Source organism: Tyto alba, unplaced genomic scaffold (genome assembly GCF_018691265.1).
Source record: "Tyto alba isolate M040663 unplaced genomic scaffold, T.alba_DEE_v4.0 Super-Scaffold_45, whole genome shotgun sequence".
Lineage (NCBI taxonomy): Eukaryota > Metazoa > Chordata > Aves > Strigiformes > Tytonidae > Tyto > Tyto alba.
Window position 1 is genome coordinate 34,494,879 of NW_024881321.1, and position 16,155 is coordinate 34,511,033.

At 43.2% G+C, this 16,155-nt stretch overlaps 1 protein-coding gene across 4 annotated transcripts in view; it reads left to right on the forward strand.

Annotated features, from left to right (window-relative positions):
* Positions 1-1,303: 1,303 nt before the first annotated feature.
* MYO16 (myosin XVI) overlaps positions 1,304-16,155 on the forward strand; it is a 395,602-nt gene continuing 380,750 nt past the window's right edge. For 2 of the 4 annotated variants that reach the window (XM_032997101.2, XM_032997107.2), the window contains exons 1-2: positions 1,304-1,460; positions 5,750-5,834. In XM_032997101.2, coding sequence (XP_032852992.1) covers positions 5,792-5,834 — 43 coding nt within the window. In that variant the 5' untranslated portion in view covers positions 1,304-1,460; positions 5,750-5,791. Of the gene's footprint in view, positions 1,461-5,749; positions 5,941-16,155 lie in introns of those variants that run through there. The other 2 variants (XM_032997106.2, XM_032997105.2) reach the window with 2 other exon arrangements.

Below are 16,155 nucleotides of genomic sequence, written 5' to 3' on the forward strand. Positions count from 1 at the left end.
TGGGCAAAATATCTTAAGAGGCAGTCTCACCGCTTGACAAACTGGCAAAAGACTTCTCTGTCACCAGGACTTGTGGCTTTGCTGCCTTTATGTTTTTTTGCAAGATTTCTGCCTACAGTGCCAGCAAACACAGCGCTAAAGCAGCAGGGCGTGAGCAAGCTGCTTATAGTGCTGGGACAGAAATAGATGCATCCAAGCTGCCATTTGTTTTATAACTACGAACCCCGTAAGAAGTGCTGGTTTTGCCTCCATCTCACAGGGTGATAATTATGACATTCCCAGCGTTTCCCTTTTGTTGGGCGTTATGTGCCAGCAGGGAATCAAGTGGGCCTTTGTTGTGCTGAACTACATCTCGACCACTCCAACCCACACCGCCTCCTCGACCCCTTCCCTTCCTCCGGGCAGTTTTACCGAGGGAGGAAGGCGGACAATGAAGGTCGAAACCCGAAAAAGCAGCAGCCCACCTTCGCGGCGTGCCCCGCGGGCTGAACCCCGAGGACGGCGGGTGTCTGGGGGGAGAGGGAGGCAGAGGGATACGAGCAAGACGGGGGGGGGGGGGGGGGGGGACGGGGGACGACACGACTGCGAGGCGATGCGGGTCTCGGCTGAGGATCACGGGGACGCCGTGGGTCCCCGGGACCGCCCTCGGGGCACCCCGGCAGGTAGCGGGGCGGTGCGGGGGGGGGGGGGGGGGGGCGCTCAATCATTCCCCCCCCCCCCGGGCAGCTGGGCATCGCATGGCGGGGAGGCGTCTGCGGGAGGCGGGCAGGGCGGAGTGCCGGGGAGGGGGGCAGGCGGGCAGGGGCGGCGCGGCTCGACGCGGCGGGGCTGGGCGCACCGTGCCGCAAAGAAAGACACCCCCCCCCCCCCCTCCCCACACACACACCCCTCCCCCCCCCGCCCCACCACCACCCCCACCCCCACCCCCGACAGAAAGTGGAAGAAGTGCGCGGAGGCGCCGGGCCGCGCTGCCGGCCGCCCGGCACCGGCGGAGAGGCGGCTGCCCCCCCGCCCCCCCCCCCCCCCCCGGGGCGCAGGCGGCTGCCGGGGCCGCGTCGCCACCCCCCGCCCCGAGGTGAGTGCCGCCCTCGGGGAGGGGTGCCCGCGGAGGGGCCGCCGGCAGCGGGCTGGTGAGGGGGGCGCGTTTGGCGGAGGGGTTTGATGGTCTCTTCTGTGTTTGTGTGTGTGGGTGGGGGGGGGTGCTTTTTTTTATTTTATTTATTTATTTTTTTTTTTTTTATTATTTTTATTTTTTTTCTTCCCTTTCTCCCTCTTCTGCCTTTTCGGTCAGTGTGTCCGTGTCCCGCTCTGGGACAGGGGACCCGCAGCCCGGTGCCAGCCCTGGTGAGGGGTGGCTGGGGAGAGGCAGGAGCTGCCCGGGCTGCGGGTGGGGAGCGAGGGAAGGAGCTCCAGTGGGTCACGGAGGTGCTCGGTTCGGTCCGCTCTTACTGTGTGCGGAGGTGAGTAAACTACCCGAGGCTTTATCAGATTCGCACTTTTCCTTAAATCAGCCCCTTTATGGGCACGCTCTTGCGTATTCCCCGAGCCCCCCGTTTGGGTGGAGAGGCTGATGCAAGCCTGCCACCCCACTGGTGTAAATCAGTGCTGACGGGCGACTGGATGAGAATTTTCTGATAAACGTTTTCTTTCATTGGTGGTGTCAGTCGGTTTAATCCCAATGCTTCGTGGAAGCGTACCTACCAGGCGGGTGAAAGAAGGGTTTCAGAGCAATGCTGTGTGCCAGGCTCGCTTCCACCAGCCCTCCTCCGGCGGCTCCAGGGCCCGTGTCCCCTGGGCCGGGCCGGGCTGAGCCGGGCTGAGCTGGGCTGGGCTGGGCCGGGCTGAGCTGGGCTGGGCTGGGCTGGAGGGCTCCCCGGGCCCGGGTTTCGTGACAGGCAAACTGGGAGCTTGTGGGTATGTGCGGGGCTGGGTACCAGAAGCCCTGGCTGGAGAGGACTGGGGGTGGGTCGCCGGCCTCAGAGGCTCGCTCTGGAGAAAAATGATTTTTTCCTTTTCTCTGGGAAGATAGCGAGTAGTGCGCCAGAATCATCCTCTTTGTTTCAGGGCGATGTCTTGAGGTGTTTGCACGGTGAGTTTGTGAACTTTCTGTGGGAAACTTTTAAACTTGGAATTGTTGCTCCAGCTGATGAAGCGAGAACATCAGCCCCGTGGAACAGAAGCGTCAGCCCTGGGGCAGCGCAGGGGTGCGGGTGTGATCACAGGCCGGGGACTCCCGCTGTGGGCTGCTTCTGGGCAGAATCTCAGGCAGGGCGTAGTTTCTTATCTCCCGTTGCCACATCTTTCTAAGAGAGCATTCTCCTGCTGAGCTCTGTACTCTCCATGTATTCTGCTGTAGAGCCCTGGCTAGACTTGCTAGTATCAGTAATTTATACCAAAAATGAGTGGGCAGTGCTGAAATAGTAGTTTTTTAGGTGGTGTTTTACTTTGGGAATGATTTTGTGGGTGTAAAACCAATCCCTTTTGCTGAGAATAGAACAAGTTTAGACTTCATTGCCAGCATCTGTGATGTGACCTGAGGGGGAAAAAAAAAAAAAAAACCAAAAAACAAACCCAAAACGTGTTATGTATGTATATATATGTGTGTGTACAGTAGGTTCAAAGTGATGGGAGAAGTTCTCCTGACTAGACTATTGTCATGGAACAGCGGGGATGCCATTAAAAGTACCAGTAAAGACTGGGATTAGAGTGATTGGTAGAGCAGAGCTCTGAACCATTGTAGTGATTTTGTGTTGTAGCAGCATTCAGAAATCCCAGCTGTAAATCACATTATACAAAGAGAAAGCCAGCCCTTGGCCTCAAGGGATGACACAGGTATGGCAAGCAATTTGTAAGAGGAAGGAACAGAGGGGAAGCTATTTGTCTAACATTACATAGGTTAGGCCAGAACTGAAAGTTTCCAGACTGAAACTGACTTTTATATATTCTGTCTCTGTTGTAACACTTTTTCATTAGGAACTGAATCTTTCCTGATTACGGAATAATTTTGCAAGTAGTAGTGATAATGTTTGATGTATAGTACACAGAACACATATTTAATGTGGAAAGTGAATGCTAGAAATCTTTGAGCTGGGAGATCAAAATACTTCCAACTGGAAGCGTACAAAATTATTAGAATAAAACTACCTAGGGCATAGTATATTCTTTAATTGTGCAGTAGGAATTAAATGGAGCTTGAGTTGCTTGGAATTTGTAGTGCTGGTTGAGGCAGCTGACCATTGTGAAACAGTGGTTTATTGCGCTGCTTCAAAATAGCTCTTGCATTTTACGCTAGCATGATGTTACTTTAAGTAGTACCATTATTTCAAACCAGCATAATGAGATGAAAAGCATTTGGCATGCACTCCTGTAAAACAACATTTTAGTGCTGAATTCAGATCCTTGCTTTAAGGTATCTATAAAATACCATGCTTTTGTAGGGTGTCATACCAAGAAAAATAGACGTCTAGGTTAAAGCTCTCTTAAAATATTTTTATAATGAAATGACAGTCAGAACAGCAGTTTCAACCACATTTTTCTTCTTTTGGAGGGGAATGATTTCTTAGCTTAGGCATGGAAAGTCTGACAAAGTGATTGTGAGGTAAGTGGCCATAATAAATGCGATGCTTTAATGAGATGAGTTACAGATTTGAACATGAGCCTCCTCTGTCTCACCTGATTGTCCTAACAAACAAGTGATTTCAGAGTGATTTCTGTGTGTTTGTTTCACAAAAAAATGTGCTTAAGTATGCAGTTTGAATATACATGTACAGGCACACATGGTGATTTTTTGTTCAATTGTGAGATAGAACAGAAAATATTCTTCCAATCTGAATAATGCTTTTCTGCAGATTTTCATGCACATGTTTTTTATTTTTTTGTCCAGTTCGATAAAAAATGAAAAAATAGTGAATTTCTCATCTGCCTTAAAAAAAAACCACAACAAAAACAGGAAAACCAAGCACGTAGTATGGTCCAAAGCCACTTTTTACAGTCAGTAGGTGTTACCTCAAGTTAAGCTTGTGTGTTGGCTTGTTTCTTTCTAATCATAGCCTAGCAAACATCACTTGCACATTCTCTGTGTTTTTTCCACTTCATCTTCCTTCTGCTACTAACAGCTATTAAGATAATTGTAGCTAATGAACATAGGAAAATGTTGTAATTCTGCACAAAATTAGCAATAATTGGGGATGCAGTTGATGATGTCTGGGAATATCATGTTGTCACATGTTGTCAACAACAACAGCTGCTGGAGATACTTGCCATTTTGTGGGCCAGACCTGCTGGTCTAAGACTCTGCCAAGTTCATGTGAAATGCAGTTTGTTGCATCTTTCTGAAAAAGACGACAAATATTTTTTTGGCTCAATAAGATGAAAGAACCTTCCTGGCAAGCAGCTAACTCTAACATTTGCACTTAGATTTGTTAATTTTCCCTAAGGTGTGTGTTTCATGTGGTGTGAAGCCTAACTGTTAATTCATTTAGTTTCTTAGAGACATGTCACAGCAGTCAAATAAACATCGACGTGTGTGTGTGTGTGTGTGTGTGTGTGTGTACCTATCTATATATGTGTGTGTGTGGCTATTCACACAGCCTTTTTGTGGAGTAGTTAAGATACCATGTTCTGATTCATGCCTGTAAGAGTGTGTATTCCTGGCCTGTCTTACTGTACATGCAGAAGAGGAGTATGGATTTTGGATTTTGTTCCTTCTTTCTAAATGTTTCACTTTAAAATATCACTCTCCCTAATTTCTGGAACTGTTAATGCAAACATTATGTTTGTTTGGTCAGGGGAAATTGTTCTCTTATCTAAAATTTTGGGGATCATGGAAGTAAACTGTTCAACCTGAAGTGTAGGGCTAGGCTTCAAATCTTGATTGTGGTGGTTCTAGGTTTTGGCTAAAGAGTAATGTAGCTGAAATACATAGTCATCATGTTTTTCCCCTAGTTTACATCCTGGATTTGCAACACTTTGGAAAAAGGCTTTTGTTTCAGCAGGACTTGTTCTTTCTGACAAAACACCAAACTTGTTTTTAGTCAGAACATCTCTGGCAGTCCCCAGTATGAATGAATGTTTGAATACAGAGGTTTGGGTGTATCCACTGGAAAAGAATTGATGTTATTGTAAGTTGCAGTAGGAGAAAAACAATGTAAAGAAATCATTCGCTGTGTTGTGCTGTAGCAAAAGTACAACTGAGGTTTTTTTCTAATGGATGTAGCAAATATCTATGTTTTTGCTGGGCTAATTGAGGTGGTATTAAACAAAAAGGGACATCAAAAGGTGAATTAGAGTAAATTAAACAATCCTAACAATGACGCCTCGCAGGTAAATGGCTTCATAGTGGTTGAAATAACTGAGATTTTTTTGGTCATATGTGGAGAAGTAGCTGGTTGTTTCCAGACACGCTAAAAATGGCTTGTTCCTCTCTATAATGAATGTGTGTGTAGGGTAAGGTATCAAATCTTAACTTCAGTGGCCTCAAAAAGACGGAAGAGCACATGCATCCCCAGCAGTGCAAGGCTGACACCTGTGTTGACTTAGAAATATGGGCACTATGGTAACCAAGCTAATTTTTCTGGTGCTTTTAGGTATAAGCTGCTCTTGTCTGAGCTGTTGGGAGAAAGGGTAAGTTCTGGAGAGAAAATACAAATTCTTCCAAAATACAACATTTCTTTTAACAGCTGAAAGGTATGTGAAGTTACTCTGCAAATCACTTAAAGCTTTTTTTTTTTTTTTTTTTTCCCTCCCTCAGTGAAAATGGCTAAGATGGCACAGCTGGGTTTGTTACGTGAATATGTCTGGCAACGAGGGGCTGCTGCTCAAAGATTTGCCTAAAGGTAATTGGGCAATGTGATTTCGGCCTATATACTGGATACTTCCAGATACTGGAAGCTAGCTCTGTCCCAGAGGCGAGCGTGTGAGGATTCCTTGTAGGCATCTGAGGTACGTTGCAGCCACGGCACAAGCATATAGCAGAACCGCATCAGACGGTAAAATCCAGGTGACTGAGAGATACTGCTTGTGGATCAGAAGACATAATTAGTTTTTATGGTGGTTGATGTCAAAGTGGGAGTGAAGTGTTCCATACAAATATGTTATGTTGTCACGTGACGCAATATTCAGTGGACTTGAAATAAAACGGTGAACAGCTTTTTTAAAAAAAAAGTTTTTTTCCTTGGTACATAAAGATCTGTGCATCTGTTTTTCTGCGATCATGGATGATTTTGTTTTGAGATTAGAATAAGATACAAAACGTTTGGAAAGACTGCAGGGTGCATGGAATGTCAATATAGTTGTGGTTTTTTTTTTTTTTTTGAAGCAGTTAAGTATGTCTCAGATAAGCAGGCTATAAAGGAATTGTAACTGTTCCTCTTTGTATTGTAGTAGTTTACTGTGGATCAATTATCAATTGAGATGTCTTTGTGTCAGATGCTGTTTTATTAGGTGTAATCAAACAAAAGCTTCTATCCAACTGCATTTATCTTAGAGTCTGGGAGATACCATGTACAAGGAGGAAAGACCAGGTAGTGTTGGTAGTTTTATATTTTTATGGTATCAGCAGCTAAATCCCATCACAGAGGCTTAATCTGAGCAAGTGCCCAGGCTCCCTGTGTAATCAAAAGAGAGATGAATGCCCTTCTGGTGGTAGGTGTCAGAATGTATGGCCATGACGCTCTCTGCTGTGCCTGTCTGCTTTGGGGTCGAAGTGGATGGGCACAGGAGTCCTGGCCTGTACCTGCGCAGGTCAGATGAGGGCTTCTGCCTGAAGAGAGTACTGTGGGTCCTAACATTTCCCTGGCAGTGTGCTGGATGTCAGCTAGAAAGGGGAAGTTTGGTGAGTTTGTCAGATCTAGCTTGTAGATAGATAAATGTGCAGTATGTCCTAATTAGGAGTTTTATTTAAGGAACATTAGTGATTTAACACCCCGATCTAATTACTCGTAAGCTTCTTGGTAATTTTGCAATTAGCACTGGAACAAGACTTTTTATGGAAAATACACCCTTAAGGAAATCAGAGCCCATAACTTCCAGTGCTTATAGAGAGCTTTATTTCTGTGACAATTTTCTGTAGACAATGTCTATAAGGAAATATTACTACTTGTTCTAATTTTACATGATGGCAAAGACAGATAATGTGCCAAGTGTTTACAAAAACCTATTATAGTCAGTTCTCAGAACCCAAATGGCTCTGGCTTTAGAACGTGCATCCGTAGGATCAGATTCTGCTCAGATATTACCTAGTGGAGAAGGCATGCTTGAATCACTTTATACCACAGTTATCTCTGGCCTTCCGAGGGTGAAGAAGAGAACTCGGGGTGTAGCCAGGGTGCACTGGCTGTGTGCTCTTGCAGTTTATAGCAGCCAAGGCAGCTTTGTATAAACATAGATGGTAAGGTGCAACTCGGAGCAGCCATACGCCCGCTCTAAAATGTAGCGTGGCCTTACAAGGATAAAGCTGGTCTTGTTGCTTGCTTCTGGGTAATCTATGTAGCATATTTCACTTAGACAGAGAACATGGTAGAGAAATATCCTGGCCCATCAAGCCGGTGGTCATAGAAGTATTCTTCTCAGTGAAGGTCTCTCAGGTGTTCTCTTAATTTTGATAAGCAGGCTTGCTCTTTCCAGAGGTTGATACATTTGACTAGCCCTTACTTCTGGAAGGCAATTCACACTTTGCGGAATCAAAACCAAGTAATTTCCTCTCTTTAAACGCTAGGTTTTTAATGTTTTTTGAAAATGGGAATCTTTGTAGCCAGTCTGGAGTAATACAATATAAATAAGGTCTGTAGAGAGAGATCTGTTTATTAGTTTAATAGATGTAGCTAGAAAAGAAACAAGCAAGCTCTCAGGCTCAGAATACTTTATTCCCTTATTAGACTGATGAAGCAATTAAGCCTAAAAGCTTGTCACTGTTTTTTATTGCACAACAGTTGTAGTAGGCTTTTAAACTAATCTTTTGCTTGTTTGACTTTGTAAAAGAAAATGGTTCATCTCTAGGCAGAGCTGCTGTACGCTTAGGGGGCACTGGGTGCGGGTATGTGCGTTCAGTGCAGAAAACAGTCGGAGTCGCTTCAGCATGTGAGATCGTGCCCTGGGCTCACGATTCCTCAGTCCTGTCACATCTCTTCCTTTCCCAGCAGGACATGCTCGTCTACATCCCAGTGTGCCAACACGGCCGTATAAAGGAAAGGATACAAAAACACTGCGAGCTACTCTGCTCTGCTTCCACTTCCTACCACAGATACTGTTTTTGATGTCAAGTGGCCCAGTACTTCCTTGACCCCTTTCACTGTTTCTCGCTGAATGTGTTTTAGCGTCAAATAATTTGGCTCTTGCTTTAGTCCCAGGTTCAAGTCTCCTGATTGTTCACACTGCATATATGCTAATTAATTCAGTACCCCTACCAGAGATGGAGAAGTAGTTCCTTCTGAAGAGGGGCGGGGGGGGGGGGGGGGGAAGGCATTGTTGCCTGGCTAATTTGCTTCAAGGTCTGCTCTAGACAAACAGTATGGGTACAGACCCTGCCAAGTTTGGCTTCCTCTGCTCAGGACATTTCTCTAGCACTCTCCCAGGAGGTCTTCTGCCCTTAACTGCCCCCTCTTGCCTGTGATAGAAAGAGCTTGGAAGCGCTCCTGAGTGTCAGATCTAGCTGGGTTTTAATACAAGCTCTGCTTGTATTAGTGAAGAGATTCCAGCCCTAATAATGGCTGTACCTTACTGCACAGAGGGGTAAGTGGATGGTGACAGCATCAGCAATTTTACTCCATTTCTGTATCAAGTGACATTTTGGTATTTAATCATATCTTCTATACTTACAGACATATCCTTTCTACTCCTCAGAAAGGAAATGTGGGCACAAACAGCATATAGGAGCTGCAGGGTACTCTGTTAGACACCCAGTGTCTTGAGACCAAAAGTGTTCAACAGGGTGAGGAATCCTATCTCAGTGAGTAACGGCTGAGGAAGCCAAGGTTGTTCATGGTAACTTTCATCCACAGAGAATTTATAGCTTCACAGTCTGAGCAATTTTTATTTGTATGTTTCGTCTATTGGTGTAACTACTAGCCAGACTTGCTGATTTTATGCTGGTGTTAATACTTCTTTGTTGCAGCTGTTGCCTTCCAGAATGCTGAATTTGTTTCCTCTAAAAAAGTGAAATTTTATTCGATGGTACAGGACTGGTAGCTTTTTCATTGGTGGTTGTTCTCCCCCTCCCCTGTCCTATTCCCTCAATTTTTAGTCGAACAGAAGATGTTCAAGGGTAATGTTACATTTCCTTTATAAAGCTTTCATAAAAGGCGCTGGATTGGGGTAGCTGTGCAGTTGTTGCCACAAGAAGAATCCTGGGCACGTGAAGGGAGAGCCCACAGCAACTGCGCAGCGTCGCGTTGGCTGCAGCGGCCGCTGAGGCAGTCCGTGGGCTGCAGTCGTGCCTGCGTTCCCCTGCCTGCTGCAAGTCAGGCTCCAGTAGACCTGAATATCCGATCAGTAACTAAACTAGTCACCAACAGTGCAAAAAGGCAGAGTGAAGTGATTTACTATGTTCTTTCTATACTTTTCCAAGAATGGAAAATACCACTTTCAAACTTTCTCCTTGCTATTAGCTTTAAATGTAGCTACTGCAAGTAGTGTCTGCTAGAAGGAGCAGTCAAATGTCCTCATTATTTGATGAAGATGTTGAAATACAGTAGCATTTCAAAGCCTTTGGGCTTTGGTGGCCTAGGTCATGTACAGACATATAATAAATGACAGTCCCTGCTCCCAAAAAACTTTCTGTCTATCAGATGAGAGAAGGGCAAGGGGGAATTAGGTAGTGTCCACAGGGACAAATGAGATAGCAAATATAATTTAAGTCAAGGGATTTTCATTGGCCAAGAACACATTCCATTTCTGGTTTTCTGCTGTATATAGTAAGCCATCGTTAGACTAGCTAGATCTTAATATTTTAAAGACCGTAATTCAAATAAAATACATAGGATTTTTAAAAAGTCAGTTCAGTGCTGGTGAGTAGTACAGCCATCCAAGAGCAAGGGCCACAGAACGTGCTGCGCCCTGTGAGCGGAGGAGGGAAGGGTAATGTTGGTCTACTTTTAAGGGACAAATCCAATTGTTCTGTTCAGGTTATCTGCTGATCTGGAAAGTTATTCATGGCCATACCCTTTCATGAAATATAGTGACCCTCATGACAGGTAAATTTGTCCTCCTTGGTTTGTGATGCACAGTGAGGGCGATGGGCCACAGCATCATGCTGTAGCTGTTTGCACTGCTTTGCCAGGTGTAGCAATCAAAGAAATGCACATACAGGTGAAGTCAAGCACCACGGACCCTTTAGTCACCTACCCTTGGCTCTTGATTCAGTGCAGCATCCTCTTCTGTACTGGGGATGAGGATATTTGAGAGGCCAGTGTGAGGTGGTGGAGTGCTGCGGCGCTGGTAGGCTGGCTGTGCACATTCCAAAAGGGTTATTTGTGCTGATAAACAGGCTGGCATTTTGGAATGGCTAAGGGTGGGCCTGGGAGTTGTCTTATATCCATGCTTAAATGTTAACTGATCTTCTCAGAAAGGAAGGACAGCAATGTTGTGGCTGCTGTTGCAGCATATTTGCTGAACTCAGTTACGGAGGAAGCCGTTTCCTTTTTTTTTTTTTTTTTTTTTGGTCCTGCTCATGGGCTGAGTGCACATGTGTGAATTCCTTGTTGGTTCAAAACCACGCAGTTCTTACACAGACCCTGTTGCTTGAGAGAGGCAAATCTAGTTCACAAAAGGTACAGTTTTGGATAGAAAATGTGAGGTTGGACCCAAAGCTCTGTGTTGAGGGATCTAGAAAATATTTGTATAGTTCTGCTGCTTTCTACATCTTCCTCATCTTGTTTCTGCATTTTTGGCTTTATTCATTGGTGATAAGACATCGGCAACTCACAGATGCCACTTGTAAGAGTAAATAAGTGACAACCATTATTTGGTCTCATTTTATCTATGATGTTTACTTTCACAAAAACTTAAGAATGAGAGAAAATAGATCTGGGCATTTTATCAGGGAGTGGATCAAGCACAATACGGAATTCCCTTTTGCTTTGGTGTTTAAGTGTAGAACATGGGTGGGGGTTCTGCTAACTCAGGAACCATCAAGACTGAGCAACTTGCAATATTTTATATATAATAACATAACAGACTTCACATTGGTCTCAAACCCCTTCATTTATTCTTGCTAGTTTTTTAAAAAAAAGCTACGGATTTGCAGATTGTTTCATATTGGTGCTTGTTAAATTTCAGCCAACGTCTGGCAGCTGAAAACAAGTGCCATTTCCAGCTCCCAGCTGGTGCTGCCACTGGCTACTGATGACGCTTCCTCTTCTCTTTCACAGACATAATGGTTCAGGAGTGAGATAGTAAGATATATTAAAAGAAAACAGAAGGAAAACCAATCTCAGCCCGCACCACCCATCCTTCATTTTGTGATTCCACTGGCTGTTTCTGTGCAAATGCAGTCAGTGACTGATTGTGGTGGTTCTGTTTCAAACCGCATCTGAATTTCTTTACAAAACTGTTCTTTTAAAGTTGTATGACTACTGACAATAAAGACTTGAAGGAAGGTTAAAGTCCCTATCAATACATCAAAAATATGTAATTGTAACTGAGATAAATGGTTAAACTTATTCTGCATTAAATGTTATTTCTAGTATCATTTTTACTGTTATCCCAGTAATTAGCCTGGGATCAAAGACTTTCTTATACTAGTGTGTTGTGACCTGTCTTGCTCCTTCCTCCCACCTCCTGCTTCTTCCTGCAGGGACTCAATGACAAATCATCTAAAGTCAATTTGCTAGTGTCCTAAACAACGCTGAGCAGACTATAGCTGTTCTCATTAGCTCTCTTATTGCCTAAGTGTCAGAACAAAACTCGAGGACCTGTTTGTAACATGAGTATGTCTTGCATTGTTTAAAATACATTTTTATCCTGTTGTGGAGATAGCATTTAACTGTGTTCTGGCTTTTGAATCCTTTGTGAATTAGTCCTAAGTGACCAAAATCAATTGAAAATGTCTGAAGACTTAGTGTGATTGATGGACACAGTTCTGTTTACAGAATGACTAGGTTTTAAGAGAGTTCAAGGTTTGCTTAAACAGCAGGCCTATGGGGTTATTTACTTCTAAGGAAAGAATTTATGGTAGCTGTTCTCTGTCAGCACATGCTGTCTTGTGAAGTGTACGGTTTTTTCTTTCTTTCATTTGTGGATTTAATACTACTGTCATAACAGTGCAGAGCAGCTTATGTGATGCAAGATTAATACTGTAGCATTCTCTGATGCCGCTTTGGTAGCTGATTTCTTCTGTATTTTGTTTCAAAAGAGTTCTTGTGCTGACAACTGATACTGAGATCTTACCTCTTTGGACTGGTCATGCTGGAGGATGCTAGAAACTGCTATGCATTATTTTTTGGGGGGGTGTAATGATGGGCATTGAAATTTTCTAGTTATTTCTCGTGATTCTTAAAGATTCGGGAATTAAGGACAATAATTTCCTTGGACTAGATATTCTAGGGCAAAAAGGGACATAATCCAAGGAATGAGAATCCCTTAAAAGGACTGACAGTCTTTGTTCAAATATTATTTTTTTTATCTGTTTATTGCCCCTACAGAGGGGAGGTAGATTCTGTTTCTCTAAGTAAAATTTAAGGAGTTGACAAAATCAATTTAAGGGGTGAAAAATGGGATTAATGTCCTGAGGCTATCTAAGGAGTTGTTTGAGTGCGTAGTAGTCAAAGATTGCTTTAAGTATTTTATCAAGGTAGCACTGGTAGTTTCACTGTGAATTGTATATGTCCTGGGAAGGTGAGAGGACTGTGTGATACATCCGCTGAACCATGCGTAGTTAATGCACCAATGCTGCATCAAAGATGTGTTCAGGCTATATTTTACTTTCAAATAAAGGTATTTATAATATCAATATGACTAATGTACACTGGGATGCAGATTGCCATCTTCTCTCAATTATACATTATGGCATGGGAAGAGAGCAAGTGAAAAATGTGTGTATGTATTGGTTTTTTTATCTTGTTCAAATTGCAATGTAGACCAACAGCACTTTGAGCCTTTGTGCTACAGAAAATGAGAGCATAAGCAGCCTGTACCCATGACATGACAAATGGGGCCACCATTTCAGTCTTCCATAGCATGTTAATAACAGAGCTCAGTCAGTGCTGGAGCGCTCACACCCCATCACAAAAGTTCAAGTATTTATTAGTGCTGGAGATGGCTTCCCCCAGTGCTGCCCAGCCTCTTCCCAATTCATGACTGTGACAACGTGGTAATGTGTTTATCATCCTTAAACACTGAAGGGCTGCACATGTCTGAGTATAATTTTCAGATGTAGCAATGTATTTCTTATGTGTGTATCTGTGTGTATAAATATATGTGTATACATATATATGTGTATGTGTGTTTTTGATTAATATTTCCCCAAAAGCTGGAAGTCATCCTGTAACACAACTAAGAAGTTTTCTTCTTAATTTTAAGGAGCAAGTGGTTCTTAAACCTTGACAAGAGTATCTTCTGCAGCTGAACTTTGTAAAGTCTTTACTTCTTTGGCAAAATCAAATCATGTAGGAAAAGGTACTTGTTAATGAAGTCTGGAAGGTAAAGTGACCACCTTAAATAAATGTTACTAGCTTGTATCCAGAGCTTCAGCATTCAGCTAGACATGCTGCTTTTTATTAAAAAAAAAAAAAAAAAGAAAAAAAAAAAAAAGAAAAATCCTGTGCATGCACTTTAGCAATCTGTCATTGCTTTTCAAGCTTATTAACTCATTAAGTAGCATTTAATGAGGATAACCACAAAGTAATTAATTTATACAGTATGTTTATTGCTTCCCTAATGAATTAATGTATTAAATTTAGCGTTCCTCAATGAATATGTTAATCTGCTTTTATACGTCGTATACGTTTTGTTCTCTAAATAAATAAAAATGTTTCTTCAATGTCTTTATTCCAGTCTATGGATTCTCTGTAAGAATACCACCTGCTTTAAGCATGGTGTAGTGTTAAGTTTTCTTAGAATGGACCCTGCCAACATCAAAGCTTATGAAGCTCTTTGTCCTGTCTGAAGTGTTTGGGAGTGTGTTGCTCCAGGGAAAAGCTGTCCTCAGTTATACTGGAAACTTGATTTTCCTAGTAAATGGTAGCTGTTTCACACTAAGTTCTTGCTTCAGGGGATTGAGGAATTGAGTACTCTGGTATGATATATGGAAACAACCTGTTTATCAGTAAATAATAGTATTGGGCATAGGTATCTAGGTATTGGTGCTGGTGGGGCTGCCTCATGCTGAGCACAACCAGTTCCACCTGGCTCCCGTGGGCCCACCACACCCACGGCTGAGCCCCTCGGCCAAGCTGGTGACACTGCCGAGAAAATGAATTTAAGAAAGGGCAACGTTCTGCACAGTAGAGTGAGGGAAATAAAACGGTATGAGAAACAACCCTGCAAACACCCAGGTCGGAGAAGAAGAAGAGGAAGGAGGTGTGCAGAGCCAGAGCAGGGATTTCCCTGCAGCCCAAGGGAGGGATGACCGTGGTGCAAGTATTTCCCTGCAGCCTGTGGAGAACTATGCCAGAGCAGATATCTACACTGCAGCTGTGGAGGACCCCACGTTGGAGCAGTGGGTATGGCCTGAAGGAACTGCAGCCAGTGGAGGGCCCATACAGGTGCAGGTTTATCCTGGAGGACCTCAGATGCTGGAGCAGTTTGTGAAGGATCCACGCTAAAGCAGGGGAAGAACGTGGGGAGGAAGGAGTGGCACGGAGGAACAGCTGTGGAGTGAGCACAAGCCCCCATTCCCCATCTCCCTGCAGGTGGGGACCGAGGCAGAAGAGTCTTAACAGTGGAGTGAAATGGAGCTTGGGAAGAAGGGGTGAGGGAGGTGTTTTAGTTTCTGTCTTTGTTTCGCACCATTCTGCTCTAATTGACAAAGAATTAAATGAATTTTCCCTAAGACAAGTCTGGTTTTCCCATGTCGGTAATTGGTAAGTGACCCGGTACTTACTGGGATCTGTGACCTTTTCTGTCTTACTTTGTCCCCTGACCTGTTGCAGGGGAATGGTGACAGAGCAGCTGGGTGGGTGCCTGGCAGCTGGCCAACAGCAACCTTCAACAGCAATCTTTACAATCATTTGCATATGGACCACCAAATCATAAATATAAAATCCTGTAATCTGCAACTGAACTGTCAGGTTAGGAATCTCTATTAAATTTTATGTTTTGTTATCTACAATATTTAAGAAAATAAAAAACTGAGGCAAATACTTCTTTTTTTTTTTTTTTTTTCTTTTTCTCATTTTCACAGATGTAATATTAAAAGTGCTAAACCCATGCTAATATCCAGTCATTCAACACTTGGAATTACCTTTTGAAGAATTAATTGTACTAATTTCTGGTTGTAAGTGTCATGCTTAGTTCAAAAAAAGAATAAAATTGTTTTAAGAATGTGGAGTACACTAAAACTAAATGCATTTGATATATGATCATGTGACAAAAATAACTGGCTTAGTGCTTGAGGAGAAAAATATATCAATTGGCAACATAAACTGATTAAAGGCTGTTTTTTCAGTTGAGATAATCCTGAGTCTTGCCTCCAAATTGAAACGTCCCGTCGGCAAAGTAGGAGGTGTAGTCTCAGGCACCAAAGATAGTACAGCTGAAATACTCCTGCATCTTCCTGGACATATGTGTTTAATACGTCTTTTTCCCTTGAAGGAATGTGTTACTACATATACAAATTGTGTGAGAAATTGATGTGCAGCATTGAAACATTGTTCTGGAAAAAGGATATATTTTCCTTGATGTAGTCTGGGGTTTGAGGCATTATCTATAATAGTTTCAGAATAAATGGGAACATGAGCTATGTGGTCGGAGAGAAATTTTATGCAATCCTGTGTTTTTGTACATATTGCAGCTAAGACTTAATTATTCATCCTTCGAGGGACATCATACTGATCTTGATTTAGTCAATTATGTTTTCTGTGAATATCTGGTATTAATTGAGTCCATCTAAAAAGCACATTAACTAGTATAATTTATTCAGTATCTCCTTAACGAATAAAATTGTATTTATTTAAAGTAATTCAAAAGAAGCAAAGACTTCCTCCTCATTAAATAAGATATCTG